This window comes from Ruditapes philippinarum, unplaced genomic scaffold (assembly GCF_026571515.1).
Source record: "Ruditapes philippinarum isolate M1 unplaced genomic scaffold, ASM2657151v2 ctg1040_1_1_1_1, whole genome shotgun sequence".
Classification (NCBI taxonomy): domain Eukaryota; kingdom Metazoa; phylum Mollusca; class Bivalvia; order Venerida; family Veneridae; genus Ruditapes; species Ruditapes philippinarum.
The window spans coordinates 106,371-132,974 of NW_026854359.1; the positions used below are offsets into that span (position 1 = coordinate 106,371).

The following is a 26,604-nucleotide window of genomic DNA, read 5'->3' on the forward strand; positions in this document are numbered from 1 at the left end:
TTATGACAGTAAATATACAGCCACCCATGGATTACTAATCTGACCTCCCCGTGGGTGGACGTTACCGCTTAAATCTCCATGTTAACTTAGTAATCACTTTCCATTAAAAGATATTCATTTATGGAGTTTATTAATACAGTTTTTAGCTGCCTGGAAAATGATATATCTTCTTGGTATATATGTATGTATTGAATTATTCTAACTTTTAAAAGGGAGATAATACATGAAATAAAGATTACATAGTTATAAACTTTGAATGATAATAAAGAACAAATACATTACATAGTTATAAACTTTGAGTGATAATAAAGAACAAATATTTGAAGTTTAAAGTAAACCCCATAAATTATAACTATGATGTAGTAAAATATATTTTAATGCTCAAAAATGAGTTATATCAGAATTATAGACTTGGACCTGGGACTTGAACCACGGACTTTAATTGACTGTAATTTAAATCCGTGCTTGAACTAAAGTTATAAACTATTAAATTATAACGTTGATACAGTCAAACATATTTTAATGTTCAAAAACTTAGTTATATCAGGAATCTAGACCTAGACCTGGGATTTAAAAATTTTAAGTCCCAGCTTGGACACTGAGGCATTCATGTCAGTACGGTAGCTCTGCATGCAGCCATTTTATGCCGGCTCGCCACGGCGAGCCGGTATTACGTTAGGATTTTACTGAGAAACAACCTAAAACTCCGAATCCATCCAAAAATTTAATCGAAGCTTGGCTTCCAGCTTTCTTCAAAATTTATCTATCAGGGCTAGGATCCAAAATTATTTAGCCAATCAAATTTAATCTTACATAGCGTCAAAAAACCTTCAATTTTCACGCCATTTTTAAAAAGCAGCAAGAAATATTTTGAGCGCAAAGATATAAGGATGATTAAAATGTTTGTTTTCATGAATTCTTTTCAATAAATCATATTTACACTGACTTTGTTTAGCGATTTCACCTGTTTTCTCTGTAGTATGTATTCGTTTGGTTAATTAATAAACATAAGTGAACATCTGGTTATGTGCATTTTTTTCTTTTTCCTTTTTTTCCGGTCATTGTATCCTTTCCGGTATTTAGTGTATGTTTTTACTGGCCGGGATCCGGGATGCCCGGACTGGCCGGGATCCGGGATCGTATAAGATATAGAGGAAAAACTAATAAACTATATTTGTGTTGATAATTGTCGCAATGAAAGGTCATTAAACGTAAAGTTTTTTTATTGTATGTAATGAACGTTAAATTAATTTAACTTAGGATATAAATATATATACGGCTATTTATTAAGACACTTAAAATGCGGAAATCACAATACTTATAATTATATGCCTAATTAATTGGAAAAATCAATGACTACATACTTGAATTGGTCAAATCCCGGGATCCCTTTATGTTTTAATGCGATCCCAGCTTTTCTGAAAACTATATTCTTGAACTGGCCAATTCCTGGGATCTCTTTATATTTTAATACGATCCCGGCTTTTCTGAAAACTATATTCTTGAACTGCTCAATTCCCGGGATCCCTATATGTTTTAATAGGATCCCGGCTTATCTGAAAAACATCTTAGACTAGTCAATTTCCGGGATCCCTATATCTTTAATAGGATCCCGGCTTTTCTGGCTGAATTGATTGACAACTTGTGTATACTTTAGGACTTATGTCTGTCACTCATTCCAATACTAAATATCATATTACAACTTAACTTCGTATAAAGATACATATTTATGAATTCTACCTATCTAACATTTATTTGGTCAAAAATCTGGAAGCAAAGTGATCCCTCGGAAGCAAGGTCAACAGGCCATATAGTAAATGTGCATAGACATAGGGGCTTCATTCTATCTGTTTACATGCATCTTCATATATACTCATATTCCTCTTTGTTAAACTGAGAGAACTGGCTTCCATAACTTTATGTCACTTTTATTTTGATGTTTGCTCAAGTCTCTTCAGCTAACAGAACTGTCATTTTTACATTTAAACACACCCCCTGGAAAAAAAATTACGAAGCGAGTCGCTACTAGCTTTTTTAAAAGCTAACCTTGTGTATAATTCAGCTAAAATCAATAACAAACCCATATTTCATGAAATTATTTCACTTTATTTTTCATTTATCAATCGTAAAGTATCTTCTTTAAACAACATTTATACAAATTTCAAATACCTTATTACCAACAAACCATTGTATTGGAATTCATCTATGCAAAATAAATATCAAAAAGGCTTCTATATAACTATACAGTCATCATGTCAACATATACTTTCTGTAATGAATATTATACTATTATGTTTAATGTCTAGCAACTTATCATTATTTTTGTTGATAATGTATATTCTATACAAAGTCAAACATCAATATATAGAAACAGTCTGAATCCCTCCTGGGAAGTCAATAAGTTTTCCCAGATCTTTAACTTAACATAATACTTGTTTAACATTCATTAGAAGTCACCTGTTTGTTGTATTAACAAATGTACACTCCAATTTAAAGAATTTTACTTACTATAACAAAAAGCGAACAGGTTTAATTATTATGTTTATTATTACTTATTTGAAATATCTTTTAAATATAGAGCTTTCTTCTATTACATGATTAAACCTTGATATTTGTATACTTGATTAGATGTTAAGTTGCAAGACTTAGAGATGCAAAGTATTACTATGGTAACATATGGTATATTCTAGTCAGAAACTGATTTATATAACATATGTTTGTTACAATGTACATGCTGATGTGCTTACAGCAATTTAACAGCTTGATTGAAATTTACAGTATGACAGATAATATCTCCTTATAAATATTTTATAAACAATGTACAGTGAAAAATTATCATTGAAATATAATTATATCTATCAAATCTTTTTATACCTAACATTTTGTTAGGTTTTTATTTTGATCTATTCGTTGGGTTTTTCACTATTTAAATATTTCAAATGAACATATTTTGATCTCTTATTGACATTGATATATTTAGCTATTAAGTAAAGTTGCAAATATAACTCATACATAAAACATTTGAAAATTAATTCTGCTCGTATAAACAATGTTAACTTAAGTCTATGCTATTTTATAGCTAGTTTAAACAAAACAACAAAACTGATCAGTACATCATTAATTTACAAGTCTTCATCCAAAATTACAAAATAAAACCAAACTTTATATAGCAAAATCTTATACATTGTATACTTTAACATATATCATTAACAGTGCAAGCCCCCAGCTTTTGAGATAAAAGAAATCATAAAAAATCTATAACTTTCAAAATTTTGAACTTTTTTTCAAATATAAAAGAATTAAAAATAATGCATTATGTAATTAAGCTATTACAGATAAATTTTTAAAACAACTGAAACAAATTTTTTGAATGAAGTTGTTCAAACAAATCATTAAAAAGTATCTTTAAACTGTTTTTAGTAAGCACTAAATAAACAAGAGCTGTCACAGGAATGACCGATACCCCCACAATCTCTATGATGTCTGATTTTATATAGTCCAATATCATTTTGTATTGAATGTGACCATTTAAACTTAGTTTAAAGAAAAGTCCAAGAAGTAAAGAATTGATAGCAAGGACACAAAATTTCCTAATATTTGACCTTCATACTCGTATGTGTCTTTGACCTAAAATGAGTGCACAAGGGTGTCATTCTTTAAGCACATCTCCTTCTTAAGGTGAATGTCTGAGCCTTGTTTGAAGAAAGACCTTCAAAGGTTATGGAATTTTATAACATAAACTGTCTGACATTTGACCTTCAAGGGTGACCTTACCTTGGACCTCCCCTTGATGAGGTGAACATTTCAGCCCCAATTTGAAAAGAGTCTTTCAAAGGATATAGGATTTACAGAGTGGACACACTAAGACGGATGGACGGACTAACATACATGACAAAGTGATTCCAGTAAACCCCCTCCATATTTATGTGATGGGGGTATAAGCATTATAATAATAAAATTTACCTAATTTCCCTAAAATCAAAAGTAAAGTACATCAAGTAAGCAAAACATTAATTTAAAAGGAAAAAAAATGTTAAAAACCAATCTTTTATCTCAAATTATTGTTGTAAAGTTCAGCAATAAACAACTAGCAACTAAGTAACTCAATCATGAACAGTGAGCTTCCTTCTTAATAAAACATCATCCTTCATATAATATTTTGAACATTTTAACATTTAAAATTTTGTTTCTGCATTTATCACAAAATAAAACAGACCTGCTATAAAATTCAAAATGACAGTTTACCAGTTAAGTTTTTTCAGAGATTTGAAATTACAAAATCAACAAACTGTCCAACAAACTTTATTATACAATAGCTTTTCTTTTCACCAAAATAAAATGTAGAAGCATTCTAGTATAAATTCTACAGAAATCATACTTTACATTTTTATTTAATTTATAAAATATCAACATATATTCGTTAAAAATTGACACTCACACCTGACTAGATCTTCATCAAAGATTTTTTATACACTGTACATATATCGTTTTTCCAAACTATGATTTTAAAAAAATGTTGTAAATACTGATCTATGTGAATGATGGTGATAAAAATGGATAAATCTCACCCCTAAACCTGCCAGAACCGGAAATGATTAACCTACCTGAACCGGAAATGATAAACCTCCTACAACCAGAAGTAATAAACCTGCCAGAACCGTGTGTGATTAACCTCCTAGAACTGTAAGTGATTAACTGGCAGATTAACCAGTTAGATCTGGAAGTGATAAAAATACTAGATCTGGAGGTGATAAACCTACTAGATCTGGAAGTGATATACCTACTAGATCTGGAAGTGATAAACCTACTAGATCTGGAGGTGATAAACCTACTAGATCTGGAAGTGATGTACCTACTAGATCTGGAAGTGATATACCTACTAGATCTGGAGGTGATAAACCTACTAGATCTGGAAGTGATAAACCTACTAGATCTGGAAGTGATAAACCTACTAGATCTGGAAGTGATAAACCTACAAGAACCGGAAGTGATAAACCTACTAGATCTGGAAGTGATAAACCTACTAGATCTGGAAGTGATAAACCTACTAGATCTGAAAGTGATAAACCTACTAGATCTGGAAGTGATAAACCTACAAGATCTGGAAGTGATAAACCTACTAGATCTGGAAGTGATAAACCTACTAGAACTGGAAGTGATAAACCTACTAGAACCGGAAGTGATAAACCTACTAGATCTGGAAGTGATAAACCTACTAGATCTGGAAGTGATAAACCTACTAGATCTGGAAGTGATTAACCTACTAGATCTGGAAGTGATAAACCTACTAGATCTGGAAGTGATAAACCTACTAGAAACAGAAGTGATAAACCTACTAGATCTGGAAGTGATAAACCTACTAGAAACAGAAGTGATAAACCTACTAGATCTGGAAGTGATTAACCTACTAGAACCGGAAGTGATAAACATACTAGATCTGGAAGTGATAAACCTACTAGATCTGGAAGTGATAAACCTACTAGATCTGGAAGTGATAAACCTACTAGATCTGGAAGTGATAAACCTACTAGATCTGGAAGTGATAAACCTACTAGAAACAGAAGTGATAAACCTACTAGATCTGGAAGTGATTAACCTACTAGATCTGGAAGGGATAAACCTACTAGATCTGGAAGTGATAAACCTACTAGATCTGGAAGTGATTAACCTACTAGAAACAGAAGTGATAACCCTACTAGAACCGGTAGTGATTAACCAGCTAGAACCGGTAGTGATTAACCAGCTAGAACCAGTATAGTTAGGTCAGCTGGCATGTTTATGGAATCCGACCATACTCTACACTATAAGTAACTCATGACTGTGTTTTGATATTTAAATCCCTTAAACTTTGAATGGACTGTTCTTAATTCAATGGTAGGTTATTCAATACACAAATTCTGCAGATTTAGGGTTAATCTAATTGCTGAATTGTCATTCTATTTGAATGTTTCATTCATTAACACAATGTGGTGTAATGTTTGGTCAGAATGCTTCATTCATTAACACAATGAGGTGTAATGTTTGGTTAGAATGTTTCATTCATTAACACAATGAGGTGTAATGTTTGGTCAGAATGTTTCATTCATTAACACAATGAGGTGTAATGTTTGGTCAGAATGGAACTGTTTATCTGTATAACATTCAGATTTATCTTTAAACTTAACAGATTACAACCTCTGCAGTGCAACACCCTCTGGGAGACCAAACTTTTACGGAGTGAATTGCTCTAGACAGGTTAAGTTCATTGTAAACTTTAATCTTGGGAAGAAATAATACAGTTCTTAGACTTTTGCTCTACAAAAGGACATTCTGCAAAGGACCCACTGTAGATTTCCTTGTACCTTAATACTTATAAACACCACTAACCAAATAGAATAAAAATTCAGCAATTTATTCACAAATATGGGTAAAATATGAGATTATACATGTATATACACAAAGGATGTTATTGCACTTTCGAGCTATGATCTCATAAGAATACAAAGCTAAAATCAACTTATGGCACAAATACAAAATACTGGACTGTGTGTAAATTTTTAACCTGGTTTGATATATGTATTAAAATAAAGAATGAGTACCATTTTCTAAAGTAACTACCATTGGTTAATTTCAAATATTTAAATTTGATATGAGCCAATCAAATGCACAATGTTTAAAATATGATCAAGCAGAACTTAATGTTGTCAAAATCTGTTATATATTACAAACATTCCTTCAATGTTTTCATAACTAACAAATGGAAAAGTAATGAAATATTTCAGAGATTGGCCCTTTGTTAAAAATTATGTGTCAAGTTTCTTATTGACTGGGTAGACTTGATTATGATTAAGTTGGGAAAATATACTTTTAAGAACAAAATAACCAAAACATGGAAGATGATCAGCTGATTTTATCATTTACTTGAGTATTTTTCTATCAATCTATAAAATATGTAAATACAAATTTTGGGACATAAGTGTGACATATTTCAATGAAATTAAATGATGTTTTGATTATCCTCCTTAAAGGTGGGCACTCTAAGTTTTGAAATTAAAATATTTGTAAACGTTTGTGTGTGATGTACTGAATGATGAATGATTTTGTTTTCGTCACTTAAAATCATGTAAAAGATATATCGATTTTACAAAACTTGTAAAAATATTTTGATTTTCAAATTAATTCAAATATAAAATAAAAGGGAAATTAAAAGCGCATGACTTGTACTATAATAAAATAAAATTAAGTTAAGGAAAAACTGGTTTCTAGCAAAATCAAAACTTTTACCCTTTCTTCTAAATAGCTCAAGGACATTACATGTATATTAATTTATCTACTGAAAATCACTGATTTTAAGGGAGTCCATATAATCTCCTTAAGAATTCCTGATTTGAATTGTAACAGTCAATAATAAAACTAAATTAGTACACTCCTGTACTGAAATAACCCAGTTCTAACCATGGTTAATTTCAATTTACTTTATTTCAGCAAGGAATGATTAATATACTGAAATCACTGCAATTATTAAGGGAGTCCATATTAATCCTTCACTTACAGAATTTGCCCTGATTTGAATTTGTAACAGTCAATAATAAAAAGCTACAATTAGTACATCTCCTGGCCATACAACATGAATATAATGACGGGCCAGTTCTACACCCATGGTAATGTCAATTTACTTTCAGTTTCAGCAAGGGAAAGATTAATATTCAAATTAACTTCCCTAACAAATGCCCACATATATCATCCTACATAAATGCAATTACAGATATAACAGTACTTTAACATCCCTGTCCCATGTACCTTAGCTAACGTAGTCCTAAAATTTATTAGAAAATGAAAAGAAAAAATCCCCGAAAACAAGGTTCAGCTTGTATTTAAAAACCTACAATCATGCTTTATTTCAAGCTAACAGTCTTTCTTGTTTCACAAGAATATACTTAAAATCTAAATTAAAATATCAATTAAACATTTTGTTTTAACTTGATCAAATTAACCAGCAATTTATAACAGTTATATCTTAAATCTTCTAAAAATTAATCCAACAGTAATCCTCACAAATACAAAATTAGCCAACAAAACTAGAACTTCAAATACATTGTGACAATGAGAATTTGTGAATAATTATACACAATATCAGCAAAATAAAAATAAAGATAATGTAAAGAAAAAAACATTTCAAAAATTTGTAGAAAAAGGGGCTATAACTCTATCACAACACTCATGACTAGGAAGTTAGATGAGTTTCTTTGTTTCTTTTAGGGGGCGGGGGTGGAGGCGGAGCTTTAACCCTCCCTGACCTTTGACCCTCCTCTTGACACTGACCTTCACCAGCAAAGTCCTCTAAAAGTTCGGGTGGTGGAGGCGGAAGGTCAGAAATATCTAAAATACCTTCACAATTATCATAAATAGGGTCTATATGATCTTCTTCGTTTGGCACGTTGGAAATGTCTACTGAATTATTTTGTGAGTTCATAGATGTTGATAACTTTGTGTTTTGACTTCGTTTTGGTGGTGGTGGCGGCATATTTTTTTTACCATGTTGTGATGACGATGAAGATTTGTTCGCAGTATCAGTTTGATGAGAAGCGTAACAATACGGATATGAACTACTATTATAATCCATTTGGCAAGCACTTATATTTCCGTTCACTCTTTGGTCACTTGGTTTTGGCAATGTTTGAGGTGGAATTCTATTTTCCGTCTGCTGTGGTAATGTCTCGGGACTATTAATGTGAGACGGATGCATATGCTGGTTTAATTCAGCCATAAATGGTAGAGATGCATAGTTTTTATCTTCATTGTTATTCGCATTATTACCTTGAGATTCTGAAGTCATCACTTGATTTGACCTCTGTGTAGCAACAATGTCTGGTGCACCCAGCGACCCCGTCATTACTTGGTTGCCATTGACAACAATATTCCCGCCTGAAGGTCTCTTCTTATGTGTTTTAACTGTAGTTGTTGGATTTCTAGGGACAGGGGGAACAAGGGGTGGAGGGTTAGGGTTTGTAACTGGGACCATAGGTGGAGCCACAGGTTTGGGAATAGAGCTTCGATGGCCAGATAAACGAGGGGAAAGACACCCAATAGCACTTGTGGGTACTGGAGAAGCTGGCTGGGGAGTTGCAGGGGCAGAATGTGTCCCCTTTGTCATGTTGGCCTGGGTAAGATCCACCCTAGGATGCTGATTTGGGTACTTGGGTGCTGACTGTTGCACCGTGGGAGTGTTGGGCTGAGACTGAGTCCTACTTTGATTATAATGAGGGATAGGAGGGGACGGTCCTACATTTCTAGGAGGAATCGGAGATGACACTGGTATTGGTCCTAAACTACCTTGATATTCCATTTCTTTTGGAATTTCTTCCACAGATTCTAAACTAGATTTTGATGTATTTCGTCTATGTCCCATTTCTAAAGGGCCAGAAGAGGGGGCTGAATGAGGTCTCCCCTTTTTAATACTAGCAGGCTTCTGGGCTGTTGGAGGCCCTTGTTTAGGAGATTGACCTTGAATTTTTTGATTTTCCTCAGGTTTTGACCATGGAGACTGACTGTGATCTATATATAAACTATCTCCACTAGGTATGGCAGTTGTTGGACTGGTAATATAACCTTGGTATGAGTCTGAGGAATCAACAGATGATATTGAAGAACACCTTGAGTGTGTTCTAGATCCTTTCTGGGGAGGAGGAGACATGATGCCTTTTGATCCCTTAAACTGAAACTGGTTAGATGTCACAGGTGAACAAGGTGACATAGGAAGCTGATCATATGGAATTGTTTGTGACATTGACCTATGATCTTTAACATGACCTTCTGACCTTCGATCTGAATATATGTCTCCACAAAGTGGAGCACTCTTTCGCCGCTCTGCGATTTCTTTTTGATTCGGACTTGTAACACTTTGTCTCCATTCATCTGTCGCACTATCCATAGAACCTATACTGCCTCCATCTAACGAGGTTTGCACCATTTCCGACAAATGTTTGGTAGTTCCGGTGGTAACCGGAAGTTTAGCACGTAATTTACTACTTCTATGTGTTGACATCGCGCCACATCTGCCTTCACCACTCGATACAGAATCCTCGCTAGAATCCGTGGAAGCACTTGTTATTGAATCGCGATGACGTACCGGTAACACCTCCTCACCGGAATCATGGATAACACTATGTGTATTACTAAAAGAAACTCTTTTAACCGGAGCTTTCTCAATTCGTATTGGTTCACTAATTTGTGCGCCAGTTAATGACAACTTTCTTTCTGGTAATTTATCCACTTTGTCTATTTCTAAGCACGTAACATTATGTGTAACTGAACCTGTAGATGATTCACAAACTAACATAGAATTTTTTACATTAACTATAGAATGCCGGGAACCAGGTTCGGGCATTGACATACGACTATCAGTCAGGTCGCCTTGTTGATTAAGTCCGGCGAAAGCCTCCGCAGCGTCCTTTTGATCAGAAATACTTGTCCGTAAATCACGAGTATCCCAAGTTAGAATTTCTCTCTCTAAACTCTGGTAATTGGTCAAAAGTTGTTTTCCAAACTGAAATCAAATAAACAAAAAACGCATTAGTTTTTTCTGTCAATCAAAATGTATGATCACTACAAAACTAAACAAAATGAACTGAAATGTCTATTCAATAAAACTTTCATAAGCTTTGCACTCATGAGAAAAAAAAAGAAGAAATGTAATCATTTAAACAATAGCATATGTGCTACACATGTCAAGAATATTTTTCCTGCTATATATATATGAAATGGTTATGAAAGATAAACAATTAACAAATGTATTTATTAATTCTATTCTCATATACAACAATATTCCATCAGTCACGAGCAGAGATTAAAGGTTTAAAGAAGAGAGGAATTACTAACAAGCTGATGTTTAACAGGAAACCACTTATATATATAGATACACATTTATATACTGACCTTACTTCCTCTTTATTGTCATAATCATATATACTTATTTTTACTTTAATATTTTTTTTTTTTTGAAATCTTTACATATCATTTTTTTTTTTTTTTTGCAAACTATCATGCTTACATGATTATACACGAATGGAAATTTCTTTGTGAAAGACCTTTGCTATCCAAATATACAATATTTAAATAAAAGCCACCTAGGCAGAACTTAAAACTTTCTAGAAGACACCATGTGTAATATTTTAGACAAAGTTGGACACTTGAGCTGAACTTAATGACCTGAATCTATCTCACTGTTAAGAATAAAGCTTCATTATACAATATGAACCTAAACAGAGGGGGTAAGTAACAGATTTAAACCCTTAACCTGCTGGAACTGAAAGAAAATAGCCGTTGCCTTCAGTATACAGCCAGGTCACACAGTCTGTACATATGTGCGCTCTGACCAGGCTCTATACTGTTGAATGACCAAAATTCAATTTTTCATCTTGATTTCCCTAAAACTGTCAATGGACAATTCCAAATATGGAAGGTGGACAAGTCTATTAAAGAAATTCAGAAACTTCATGATAAAATTGTGACATAAGACAAGTTATTCTAATGCTGTTACAAGTGTGTTTTCTTATATACCAATGACAATTTTAAACAAAACCTATAATACTTTACTTTAACTGTCTCTATAATTTTCAATATAAATTCATTGTTTTATTGCATATTTTATTTCCAAAGTAGCTGAAAATATCGTGAGGTAATAGACCATATAAGTATTATTGATTGATTTTTGTATTTCTTAACATTCGGAGAAAACTGTTAGTATTTCTGATTGTTGTTTTGCTGTTGTGATGATTTTCCCAAATGTTAGGAACATTTTCTTATATATGACAATCTATGGATTGAGAACAATGTTATTACCAGAGCTTGATTCCATTTAAATTGATTACTGAGTGAGTAATTAATTATTTACAGAAGTTTTCTTCTTCTAAACGTTGCCATTGATACCTAAAAAAATAATGTCTTATGCTATGTGGTTTGTCTACCCTAATCTACATGTATATATAGGTCTATATCTACAGTCATGTTAAATCCTAATGAAAAATGGTCAGTTGGTAAAATTGAAATCTTTTAACTTTTTTCAAACATACCATATCATCCAGAAATCAAATTTGAATATTAAAGTATATCATATTTATTAACTGATTTTAATCCACTCTAAAATAAACTTTTTACAATATAATTTTATCTCTTTAAGCCGACATACATGAAATAATTCCTCCTATGTTTGAACCTATAAACTAGGTATCTTTATACCTACAAGTTGAATAGATCTATAATTAACTGTTTTAGTTCTCTATATAATTAACTAAAGTGCTTGTATTTCAGCTTCAATGTACAAAGTTGAAACTTGTTTTAATTTCTGCATACATTTTCATTTAAGAAAGCTTTTCAAAAACAATTTTCCCCCATTAGAAGATATAAAAGAAGTTTAATATTTCCAAATATTTTAACCTTTAATATGATAAAATTTACATAATTTTGTAAGAAGGGCTCACTTCGTAATCAATATTTTAATAAATTATTGACTTGCTCTTAATTCTTAATTACTACCACCATGTTGATTATTGATTTTTTTCCAAAGAATTATAACATTCAATATTTTATTTTTTAGAAAACAAAATTCTATATTATTCAATTTAAGTGTATCAATTATTATGACTGTTTAAATTTATTACAGGAAATAAAATTCTACATGATCCATGAGCATTTTAATATTGTAAGTAATATCCAATTCTAAATTCTACTGGCAATGTTTTTTTTTTTTTTTAAAGGTAAACATAATTATGCATACTTATCAATTTTCAAAGTAACAATTAAAATCGTACCTTGGTTTTATCAAAGCATCTCATGTTATTTATTCAAATTTCCAATTTAAATTTAAATCATTTAAAATTCAATTTTCATCTTACTAAAATTTCACATTTTTTTAAGGGTCAACATTTATAGCATGAAAACTTCTGAAAATAATTATTAAATAAATAAATTAAAATTTAAAATAAATTAAAATTTAAGATATATAAAATAATAAAAAATATTACCTTCATTCTAGCAAGTTTTAAGTAACCTTTAAATTTTAAATTAATTATTTCCAAAAACTTTGTAACTTTTATCTTCTTAACACATTAAATCCAAAATTCTACTGATTCACCAGCAATGCAAGTGTGAAAACGAAATAAAATTAATCATTGATATTTAATGCCATGACCTACTCAATAAAACCTATTCAAGTTGAAAGACAAAAAAACGAAATAACAAGTCATTTTTATAACCTTTTTTATAAGCTTAACTTGGCCGTAAAAACATGTGTATGACTCACCTTTAAATCTTTTGTATCTTAAATCCAACCTTAAAAATAGCCGCACCTCTTACCCTACCACTTAACTGGCTTAAGGGGTTAACAACAAAGGGGGCTATTTACAAATCATATTTATCCAATATGTCTATGTGTTAGTAATCTTATAATAATCTTACAGTTAAACATCCTTTGTGAAAAGAAATTATGTTCTTTGTTATTGACTTTATAACAGATTTTATTTGTTGATCTTTCTGTATTATTTGCATACTATTGCATGCTTATACAATTTTTTTTATCTGCATCAATAGTTTGTGTTTATTTTCAATGCCCTTTTCTTCATTTTAAATGGAAATACAAGCAAAATAAATGTGCTTAGGTCAGGTAAACATTTTTGTATGACAGCTTAATAATCAATATACAAATGATCTTTTAAAAAATGTTGGTTTTTTAGAAGAAAAAAATCTGTTTTGCTACTAAATTTCACTAACTGATAAAATTAAATGATGTTCTTGATGTAAAGAGTTTTTGTTTGCTTTTTAGAGGAGGGGGGAGGAAGCAGAGGGTTGGGGTGTGGTTGGTGGGGGGGAAATCATGTATGAAAATTACAACAGAATTATATGTCACTGTGATATAAAATCAAACCAGCCTGTGCATATGCATTGTTTGACCAAACTCATATGTGTTGAATTGTTGGCCAAATTAATTTTATAGTTTGAAAATTTCAAGGCAATTCAACTATTCAGTGGGCTGCTCAATGTACATTTAAGCAGGGCATAGGAATTATTATTCAATATACAAAGCAGGGCATAAGACTTATTATTCAATATACCAATTTGGGCATGGGAATAATTCAAAATTGAGAAATATTTGAAGATACATCCCTAGAGAAGGATTGATAATATGTGTTGTTTATTATCTATCTCTCACTTGTTAATTATTGTTTACTGCTAATTACATCTTATTTAGGGAAGAAATAATACATTATAACTTTATTTATAAATAGTTATTTCCAAATTTAGTTATATACTCAACTTATTTGGTATACAACTGTTTCCCTAAATAATCAAATCTACAGATGAACTCTGATTTTGGTACATTATATTAACCACAACAAATAGAGCACTGCCTCACTGCACATAGGGGTAAAGTAAACAACAACAAAAATAAACAAAATTTAAGTGCATTACTTGACATTAATTCATCTAATCAACTGTGATCTTAATAAACACTTCAGTTTTGATAACTTGTTATTGTGGTCAGAAATACTTATAAAATTTCATTGAGAAAAACTGTCGTGGGAAAGTTTTATTAAACTGTGTTGCTTTTCATTGGATAATTGTTATGTCAATTTGTGAAATAATATCTTTTTTTTTCCCTCTCTTAAAAATAAAGTTTGCTGTATTATAAATTTGTTACAAAGATTCTTGACAGGTTATATGGCCATATAAAAACAGCTGTTTGCAATATAACCATTGCCTAGTGGCTTGCATTATCTATGTTAACAATTGTTTATATAGGGCCATATAACCTGTCAAAATATCTTTACAACCAATAACATAGCCATATCCTTACTAGAACTATCAGACAATAGTTTTATATTTACATTATTTATATAGTCTAAGACAATTCAGACTTTCATCTCATACATAATTCATTTATTATCTTTGTCAATGTTATGACAATAATTTCAATAATTGATTGTATAAAGGAGAAAGCACTTTAACTCATGTATACAGTCTCCAGTATCTATGTATGATAATTGTTTATGTGAGATAGATTAAACCCCCTATAACATCAGGGAAAGCTTAAAGTGAGAACATTACAACCCACTTACTGTAATTATAACATTGTTGTAGAAATAAACAATCTCATATTTACGATCATCAATGGAGGAATAAGTGCTTGACTTTTTTTCGTTCATTACTGCTCAAAGTCCAGTATTTATATATACATGCATATATCACTTATATTAACCTTTCAGCCTCTTTATGTTTAAAGCTGTAACTTAGCAAACATTTTACTGTATTACCACTTCATCTTAATTACTGATGTTACAACAATGTCATTTAAAGAAAATACTGTCTCATTTAATACACTGGTTCTTAAAACCAAAGCAACCGACTCTAGACAGCAGGTTTCTTATGAATATTGACATAATTATGTCATTGACTTTATTCCTTACTGTTTAGGTTTAGGGCCGATCAGCTTAATATTATATCTAGGTTACCTTAAGGATTATCTCCCTTTCTATTTGTTTTACATTGAGAGTTATTTACCTTGGCAATTCTGATTCCCATGATCCATTGGTCCAAAGCAGCTTTGTTCTCAGCACACAAATATCTTATAAATTTGGAAGTCTTCTTCTGAATTTGTGGATGCTACAAAATTTCCATAAAATAATATGTCATCTTTTACAAAAATAATGAAAATAATTAAACCCACACAAGCATTTCAATTAAGTTAAAGAATTCTATGTGCATGATTCAAAATTACAATGATATAAAAATGAAAACAAAAAGTTATCATTCTGTTGAATTTCAAATCAGTCAAAGTTGTCATGAATAAAGATAATATAGACTATTAAAGCTGATTTTTTTATGAAAGAATACATTTGAGGCCCTCTGGGGACCCTATTTCAAACACATGTTCAAAAGCATCTGGTAGACCCTTTGACCATTCAAAATATATTTTGCACCAAATTGCCCCTCTCACGGCTGTGACACTTTTAATCTTTAAAGGCTAAATTTCATCTTTTTGTTTCGTTTGGTTTTACAGCACACCAACGCAGTGTAGGTCATATGGCACACAAACAGGAAAGATGATTTTTGCTAACCATGCAAGTCAAGGGGTTAAAACCGGCTCACCTGCAGGGGCTAAGAGATGCATAGACTGCAAAATAATGCTAACCTATTTAGTCCCCTTCTACAATCACGCATGGTTATATAGTTCATCTAATATGTCAAAAGATTTTTTTTACAATGTTTAAACTGACAAACTAAAAGAACCATTAACTGACTTTAAACTGTCTGCGTTCTATATTATGCAAATACATTATGAAACATTTCCAGACCAATTTCCCCCCACTTACCTTCAAAGCAAAGCAGAAATCAGTCGGTGCATTATATTTCTTCTTCCAGTGCAGTCCAATATATAATTCTACAAATTCAAACTGCACGAGACATGTCAAATCCTTCGGTGACTGAAAAAAATACATAAATATTACAATTTTGTAAATCTTCTCCCAGAAATGTTCTTAAAACTTCTCTTCCTAACTTAATGGCTTTGACATTTAACAGCTGATTGTTCCTCAACTGATAATGTTTAGAAATGAGAAATTTACAGTAACTCTATGGTTTTGCTACTTTCACTGAAATGTCTGTTTGTTTTTTGCATAATATTGACCTACATTGTAAGAACTTTAGATACAGTTCAGCAAGTATAGGCATACTGTCGATGATCTGTGTAACGATCAGATATATCAAAGATGGAGAACATGGCTTCTGCAGTACATGATATACACACTGAATGTTATATTCATGTATTATTTCTGAATTATCATTAGATATACTTATTTACTTATTATAGAATTATTTATATTCCCTTGACAAATAACGCATCCATAACAAACCCTAGCTCTAGTCCTTCATGAATTTATGAATAGAGGCTGAGCTTACTGACTGACAATACAAGTGTTGAAACAAAATTCATCATGGTCTATACAAATTTGATCTGTTTTGTCTACACTACATGGCATTTTACTCTTAAACATGGAGCAGATGTATGTATTTGTTCATAATACTCAACTTGAACAGTAAAACACTGCATTATATTTTTTATTCTTTTCTTTTCTGAAGTGCTGGAGCAGGGTGAGTCCAATAGCTCTCCCTATTCTTCAAATAGTCAAGTCAAAAATCAGTCATATACGGTAGATTTAATGCTAACTTGAGGGATTCTAACACACAACCTATTTTATCTTTACCCAGTCTTGTATTTAAATTCTTTGATATGGTAAATAAAAATATTGCAGAAAAACAATTCCCCAGTCTTCAACATACATGTATATTATTTCTAACATTCATGTTAGAAGTATTTTCATTATTGTTATAATGTATAATTTTGTAAAGGAAATAACAATAGCTACATTTTAACACTGACTTCTCACAACAAACAGCAGACTAGCAGATTTTTATACTGGAATTTTTGCTTCAGTTCTACTGCCAAGTCACAAATCCAGAATTAATCTATATGCAATTTCCAATTAGATCTAAATGCCAACAATTAATGTCATTAAAGATATCTAATGGCTGATATCAGTATAATCTAAATTTAGAACGGAGGAATTAATGGAAAAATCTCTTTTAATTTTCTTGCTTGCTATTTTTGGTTCATACAATACAGAAAAGGAAATGGCTAGACAAATCTCCTGTGACCAGGGTACAGTGTGTTATTATTGATTTTTCTCTATTATAGAGTGTTGGGGATCATTTTCTTTACTTGGTGATCATTATTGATACTTGGTGGTCATTATTTATACTTGTCATGATTAAAGTAAAATACAGCATTTAAGAAGAAATATGTTGTCTATAGAGATCAAAGACTGGAAGACAATGAACTTTGTCTTTACAGACTAGTATTTACATATAATATAATACAATAATCATTAAAGGAGGATGATAAAATGAATGAAAGATTTAAGGAACAAGCAATCAGACAAGTGAAAATGAAGTTGAATTCGTTTATACAGAATTTATTTTAGTTCCATTGTGTTGGAAGCTATAAGCTTAAAGACACACTTTGGAATCCGTTCCTGGAACCAACCGGTACTGAGCTATGAGTGTAAAGTTTCTTGCTCAAGGAAACAACAATTTGTCCCTGACGGGGTTGAACCCATGCGGCTAGCGATCATTACATTACTAGTTGAATTGCCTCTTCACATTGAAATAATTTACTATCTTCAATTTTTTACTCAAATTTATCTGCAATATTTAAAAGCTGCTTAGTTTAGGAATGAAATATAATATTATTCTTTTTAATTTTCTGATTGCCTTTCTGTCATCACTTTAGAATTCTTACAACATTCTAATTAGTTTAAGTTAAAGTAGTATAATAATACAAGTTCAATTTCCTTCAGGACACAAACGAGTTTCTAAGTAAAATTAGACAGCGCTTCGTTAAGTTCAGACAAATAAATCATTAGAAAGTAGGTTTCCAAGTTTATAAATACCCCAAACAAAGCAGCCATATATCTTATATACTTTGTCTATACTCCCCAGACAAAACAACAACAACAACAACATCTTTATTTTCCTCAACAACATCTTTATTTTCCTAACATTTTCTCAAGGAAAGTTGGTCAAATCAGAAATTATATCTTTTCCTATGACTAGACAATTATTTGACCATCCTTTCTTACAGCAGACATAAAGAGAAAAACCTATGTGGAAATGTAATTTCCAATAGTTTCTTGGGAAAGTTTTGCTGAAAATTTAAACATCCACTCTTTTTATTTCCCTTGCAATCACCTTTATTTAGTAATTTGTTTGATTTGATACCCAATATAGGATTCAATTCATTTTAATTTCTATTACCATCTTTCCAATGAGTCAAAATTTAACTTAAGAATCCCTCTTACACTTTCGTAACAAGGAAACCCAGTAAGGAACATGAGGAACATGGATATTTCAAAGTATGTCATAGCTAAATGTGGTAATGTTAAAAAAATTTTAGCATGTCATTACATCGCTGTCTAATAACCAGTACCAGATGTCTTCAGATATAATTTAAACTAGAAATGTGTCCATAGGACACGGGTGCCCCCGCGCCACTGTTCTCTCAATCTTTTTACAAAGTCAAGGGAAATAACTCTACAAATACTGGAAAAATCCACAAGTGAAACCCCAGATGCAAATCTAAAATATGCTAGGCAACCTGCCAATAAGGTTTAATGACTATGTCAAATCCTTTTTGAGAAGCTTGCGACTTAAGTTGAAAATTGCAAAAATTTTCTAAGTGAAGGGCAATAACTCTAAAAATACTAAATAAATCCCGACGAAAATACCTGGTACACAACTGCACATGCTGATCAATATTCCTGTAAAGTTACATGACTCTAGGTCAAATACTTTTTGAGTTACGTGCGACACATGTTGAAAATTGCCAAATTTTACTAACTCAAGGGCAATAACTCTGAAAATACTAAAAATATCCAGACGAAAATACCCAGGTGCACAACTACACATGCTGATCAACATTTCTGTAAAGTTTCATGACTCTAGGTCAAATACTTTTTGAGTTACGTGTGACACAAGTTGAAAATTGCAAAATTTTACTAAGTCAAGGGCAATAACTCTGAAAATACTAAAAATATCCAGACGAAAATACCCAGGTGCACAACTACACATGCTGATCAACATTTCTGTAAAGTTTCATGACTCTAGGTCAAATACTTTTTGAGTTACGTGTGACACAAGTTGAAAATTGCAAAATTTTACTAAGTCAAGGGCAATAACTCTGAAAATACTAAAAAAATCCAGACGAAAATACCCAGGTGCACAACTACACATGCTGATCAACATTCCTGTAAAGTTTCATGACTCTAGGTCAAATACTTTTTGAGTTACGTGCGACACAAAAGTGAACAGACGGACGGACGGAAGGACGGACGGAAGGACGGACAGAAGGACGGACGGACGGACGGACAAGGGTAAATCTAAATGCCCGCCACTAACGTGGGGGCACAATAAAAATACAATTCCTTGAAATATAATTCAGTCAGTTTCTCAATGAAATTTTTTATGTACGGTATTTGTTTTTTGTTGGGTTTAACGATGCACCAACACAGTATAGGTCATATGGTGACTTTCCAGCTTTACTGGTGGAGGAAGACTTCAGGTGTACTTCTGTGCATTATTTCAGGCACGAACGGGCACCTTAGACTTAGTAGAACCACAGAAGTTCTGTAAGCTAGCTGATTATCTTCCTCACATAAAGTAATTCAAAGTTCCTGTTGGGACTCGAACCCACATTGATGAGGGGCAAGTGGTTTGAAGTCCACGACCTAATAACCACTTGGTACATGTATAGTACTGTATCTGAACAAGTCTTGTAAATATATTTATTTATAAAATGATAAAATAAATTCACAAAATAATGTTTAAAGATAAGGAGAAGAATATTGTACATGTTTATACCTTGCTGATCTTTCCTTTTGGATTATAGTAAAGACCCGAGGCTCTCAGTACAAAAAAGTATTTTTTCCAAGCTTTTTTACCGTCTGATTTCAAATACAATACACCCTCTACTTCTGGAACTTTTGTTACTGATCCCAAGAAAAATTCCTGAAAAATACAAAAACAAAGAATCTTTTTGAAACACTGATTATAAAACATAACAATTTAAGAATAAAGAACATTCAATAATTGAACTATAAATGTTTCTTGAACATCAATTAGTTTATAGATTACATGAATTTTCAAAATGAGTCCTTCTCCATTCTGTAGCAATATAAAATATACCAAAAGTATTATCAAGATTTAACTGTGCCCCCCTCACCCCCTTCTCCCACACCCTAATACACCAGCCCCCACTCCTGGTATACACTCTCATACAATTTGTTTATTTTGCATTACTGGAAAAAAGCACACTTTGTATTCACACAATATATCAGTAATCTAACACATATGTTTGACATTATTACTGAATTTGAAACAAACATAACTTATAGTTTATATGACCTGTTTAAATATATCCCCTGAGAACCTAATAATTTACCCCAACAATATCCTTGTTGTTTAAATCTATACAAAAAACAACTTCACAACAATTTAATCAAAAACATATGATAATCTAAAGTTATACACCAAAACTTATGACACTCTAAAATTAAAGACTAGTAGCACCCGAGTATTCAAGTTAAATTCATTAATCCTTACATCACTACAAATCATTCCAGTCAATCATACACAATTTTAAAAGTACAATTCATGTACAACACTCCTCCCATGTGTTACAATGTTAAAGTCCCACCACTATATCCCTTGAATCAAACTGTTACCACTACAAAAGGTTTATCAAATCTACATCTTCTATATGCATGCCTTGTTTTCAGAGATTGGTTTCACAAAATTTCTTTTTACTTTTTCCCCCCAACCAGTCAAAATCTTGATCTAAAACACATGGTATCAATTGCAGAGAAATAAATGGGATTTCCAACAATATACAACATGTAATTAAGAAGCTAGCATTCTCCGGGAAAATTTTCACTGAACAACAAATTGAGAGCAGCCATAGAGCAAAGTTTTAACAACATCTTGGTGTGACTGTCTCTGTTTATACATGATATATTATATATACATGTATGTTTTACTGTTGTATAAATCAATGATGAAATGTCCAACAATGTGATGAATGATGAAGCAAAAGTAGCATAAGGAAACTGTCTTGACATAATTTATTCACTTAAACCAATCATCATCGCTATGATCATCACTATCATTATTACTGTCATCAGAATATCATCATCACAATCATCATCATCATCATAATCAAAACCGCTACTGTACATAACCACTACAATCTTTGTTGTCACCATCATCATCACTATCATCATCATCATCATCATTACCACTACCAACTACTTACATCATTATAATTTCAACAATTTTCAAACTATGATAATAAACGTATCTATAATATTATGCATATTAAAGTTAATTCAATCATTTTATTTTCTTATTTCAAAATCCTTTTCTTTATGTCATTCACTTACATTCAATTTTTTTTTTTTACAATTCTTATAATTGGGCGTGTGTGGGACTATATAAAGATCTTATTATCAATTTAATGACATTTTTAATCCATCAAGTCTCAGATAAGAGATATAAGACTGTAGAGAGACTGTAGAAGTTACACTACACACACCCAGTATATTAAAATATTTATTTCTGTCCTGATTTTATCTTTTCCAACAACAGCAGTCAGTCATTATCAATTACTTGCTTCATTAAAATCAATTAAAACAGCTTTATAGTGTGCTAAATGAATCTCAAGAAATCTTGATTCTAATCTGGATACAGGTCAGTTAACATCTTTACATCAGATACACCCATTTGTAAAATTACCAGTACTTTAATCAAGTAAGTTATACTTTAACATAATTGATCCAATTATTTCCTTCTTTGGTTTTAATTACTACATTAATAAAACACATGTCAATCAAAGTCATTGACACATTCAATTTAATCTGGATTTGAAAATGTAAAAATATCAATGCATCACGATTATCATATCGCAAGAATAACAACTTATGTATCTGGTCAAGATGATAATGAGCTAACACTGACACCTCTTGGCAGTGGTAACTTTAAATCACTTCCTCCAAACCCCCTGTCAAGTTTGAATCTTATCAGGGACTTTGGATTCTTTCCTGTTCTAGGTTTTAGAAGTATTTTTTTTATATTCATTTAAGTGCATATCTTTATCTATGCAAGAATTTCAAATTTTATGTTTTTAGACTTGTCTGACCCCACTGGAACAGCGTAAGTGCTACTTAGAACCAAACAAAAACTGTAAACATCTGATACTTTCAAAAGATGATATTTGCATGTAATTTATACTTGCAGGTTATTCTGGAGATATAATCATTTTAGCAACTTACAAATTTAATGAATAAACATGATACATAATGATGTTGATTATCGTTACATGATGTAGATAAAACATGAAGAAGGAAGATGGTTACACCCTGTATAGTGCCGGGAACCACACCACATAATGAACTGCTTTATCTAGGGAACCACACCACATATTGAACTGCTTTATCTATACATGGAACAACTTTACTCACTGAATTACATGTGAAACAAGTTTAAACAATCAAACACAAAAATGCCTTGTGAATAACGCTGAAAAGAATCTAAATACCAACAGACATGATGTTTTAAAATACAAAGACTATCATGATGTTACCAGGAATATGGACGTCAACTCCCATTTTAAACTTAAAACTGTATTATTTCATGCAAAAAATAACATGATTTAAGCATAATAAACTTATAACCTACTTTCAGAGAACATATAGTACCAAGTGTACTTTGAAAATAAGAAAAAAAGTTCCAATTATTCCTATTCTATATAATATATCACAAAGTTCAGTTTTTATTGTGCTTTCAAAGTTACTGAATGCAAATTGCACCTGAACATGGCAAAACAGTATCATATATTTGTGGTTATTGTCTGAACATAAACAAGAGGAATATTTTAAACCAATCAATTCTTAACGTTTCAGTCAATAACTTAACAAACTTGCCAAACTTTTAGAAAACAACAATAGCTTGGCAAGATGTTTTAGTGGTGTTGCCCATATTAATTAATGTTGCTTCTTTCATCTTTATGCACCATGCAAAAAAAGACAACATAATCGGAATTCTCTGGAGCTTAATATAATGGATGCATTAATTATCATACAGTATTTAATACAGAGCTTAATGGAAAAGGCAAGGGCTTATATACAGTACATTAATAGTGCAAAAGAACAAAGAAGATTGCTTATGTAGGAGTAGATTATTCCATGATGTAATTCCACATTCCAGTTTACCATGATTAAGACAATTATCAGAGTAACTTCGTCATAAAGTACTTCAAAGTGATGATATCTAACCACAGAGATAACATATCAAAATATATCTTCATCTCTTACTTTATATAGATGACTTCATTCACAATATTACAATAATATCATCATTCACAACTAGTAGAAAACAGTTTTCCCTACCAATTAGCGCCAATTACTACTTTTTCTACTATTTAACAGATACTGACTGCTAAATTGAGAGAAGAGTACCACAGATGTAATTATATATAACTAGACAGGTCTACCATTTCTAAAACAAACATACCTGGACATAACTCAGCAGCTTGACTGTTCATACAAACAAGTCAATCTTATAAATCATCATCTCATGTATAGTAAATTCTTTCTTGTCTACAAAAACAACAACATCATCATCTAACTAACTGACAGCCACTTGGAAATGATTGGTTTTCATGCTACACAAGACATGTAGAATCTTCTTTTTTGTTTTTTTCTGAGGAGTAGCAAACATTTCTACCACTGTATATATACAGAAAATACATAAATTATTCTAGATATTCAATTTTTATTTTTAGTTGGGTTTTGAGTGGCACCGACACAGTATAGATCATATGGATACTTTCCAGCTTTACTGGTGGAGGAAGACCTCCCTCTCTGTGATTTCAGGCACATTAATAACCACACATGTTTCATATGCTAGCTAGATAGCTTCCTCACATGAAAGAATCCAAAGTTCCTGACAGGTTTCGAACTCACAGTGGTGAGGGGCAAGTGGTTTGAAGTCTTCGACCTTAAACACTCGGCCATGGACGCCCCTCAAAAAGTATAAATATCTATATCTGTCATTATGTTAATAAAAGATACTTAATTTTCAATAGATTTAAAGTTTATCACCAAACCTTTCATTAATATTAAAATGATGGTGCCATTTAAGTTTTTAAGGTCATACCTTCGTTCCTTTAACTTTTGTATAACTATTTGTCATATGTTGACAAACATACAATTACTTCATTTACAAATTCTCTATGACAGTGCCACTTATATCTTTATTCATATACATTCAAGAATTGTCAATTATTAAATCAACAAATATTCATGATTCAGGGTTAGACAAATTATTTCATGTTTTCCCATACAATTTACAGTGAACAAACCATCACTTTAAATGTCAAGAGGATTACAGAATGACATAGCAAATCATTCTGACATTTTTCCTCAGTAGCATCCAAAACATTTTTTGTTTCAACAAAATGATATAATATAAAGACTGCTAATTTAATTGTAAAATGGGAACTGAGTAATGAGAAATTTATTTTCATGAGCTGACTTAACAAACACCCTTCCTATTTCGTTTTATGTATTTTATAACTTTAAAGATTTTAATTATTAATTGTTCAACTTCTAATATAATAATTTAAATCATCTGATTGTTTCACAAATTGTTTGAAAGTTCACAAGAAAATCTATTATACCTGATTAAATATTAATAGTCAAAATACAATGACAACAATATCCATTCTTTATTAGAGAAAATTTCCATTATTTCACCATAAAAGCTGAAAAAGAACATTAACAGAAATTTGGATATTCACAATTTCGAACTGTTTTTGTTTTGATCATTCTGCAATTTGGTACAATTATACTTGCAGTAATTTCATAAATAATGCATCAGTAATGCAACAACTACACTGTGCAGTATCATAAACAATTATATGCACTTAAAACTGATATAAAACATTATATTTCATACAAAGGACTTGTCTTTAATACCTGCTATCGATTGTATATAATATATACTATGGAAGCTGTAACTGTGTCATGTAAACTTTAGATAAGAAGCTTGCACCAAAGGGTAATAATTTAATCCTCTGCATGTATTTGACTTAAAGTCAAAAGTTATTTATATAAATTAATGCAGAACATCAAAGAACAAACCAAAACAAGAAAGTGATAACAGAGTTAAGTAAACAAAGATCAATCTGATGGATCTTACATTTACAAGCAAAAGACATATTGCTAAAAACTGTTGAATTCCTTCTGAATATCAAAATTGTGCTGTTTATAAATTATTTTTACGGAAAAGCACCAGTTTAGAGGTTTTTCCTAACCAGAAAAGTTTAAAAGGTGCCACTGTCAGAGTACCATTTTTTAGTTGTAATCCCCCCCCCCCACAAAAAAAAATGAAATGAGAAAAAAAAATCCAAAGAATAACTTTTTTTTTCTATGACAAAGACTCACAAATTTCCACAAACCTCATTTCAAGAGAAGATTTATTTGACTTGAATAATTCTCTATTATATCTGATGTAAATGACATTTTCTTGGGAATTAAACAGTGGGACTGCCCTACATTGTGATATCCTGAATCATTCATCATTATAAATTATGTAAAATTTACACTAGTGCCTTATAAAATTCATATTCCTTCACTTAATATTTCACAATCCTAAAATCATGTGTGACCTACTTGTTGTCTAATGATTAATTTCTAGGACAAATTGATGAATGCTGGCACAAATTTCACAGAAAATGAGAAAATAGATTTTTTTCTGTATATTCTGGGATATAAGCAACCATTGACGTACATATAAGCAGTCTTATGTTTGCATCCATTTGGCAATTCCATCAATAATTGAGTGTAGTGTTTAAATTAATTACTATAGAAATTACAATGATAAATCTCTATAACATCATGTAAAGACAATCAAAACAAATGACTATTAAATATCCTTTACCAGTTGCCTTCATATATTTCT

General features: G+C 31.3%; 1 protein-coding gene and 1 long non-coding RNA gene across 6 annotated transcripts in view; both read right to left on the reverse strand.

Moving 5' to 3' along the window:
- Nucleotides 1–2,085: 2,085 nt before the first annotated feature.
- Nucleotides 2,086–7,140, reverse strand: LOC132739929 (uncharacterized). Of its 2 annotated transcripts, none has more exons than XR_009627075.1 (2): nucleotides 5,741–7,140; nucleotides 2,086–5,188 (listed from the first exon to the last, which is right to left on the reverse strand). It is a non-coding gene; the product is annotated as an uncharacterized LOC132739929 (long non-coding RNA). The 2 variants fall into 2 exon arrangements; XR_009627076.1 differs by having other exon boundaries at nucleotides 2,086–5,668.
- Nucleotides 7,141–7,564: 424 nt separating this feature from the next.
- Nucleotides 7,565–26,604, reverse strand: part of LOC132739930 (ras-associated and pleckstrin homology domains-containing protein 1-like) — a 74,756-nt gene continuing 55,716 nt past the window's right edge. For all 4 annotated transcript variants that reach the window (XM_060727764.1, XM_060727765.1, XM_060727766.1 and 1 more), the window contains 4 exons: nucleotides 20,449–20,595; nucleotides 16,347–16,457; nucleotides 15,535–15,636; nucleotides 7,565–10,525 (listed from right to left, as the gene is read on the reverse strand). In XM_060727764.1, the coding sequence (XP_060583747.1) occupies nucleotides 8,204–10,525; nucleotides 15,535–15,636; nucleotides 16,347–16,457; nucleotides 20,449–20,595 (2,682 nt within the window). In that variant the 3' untranslated portion in view covers nucleotides 7,565–8,203. The remainder of the gene's footprint in view (nucleotides 10,526–15,534; nucleotides 15,637–16,346; nucleotides 16,458–20,448; nucleotides 20,596–26,604) is intronic.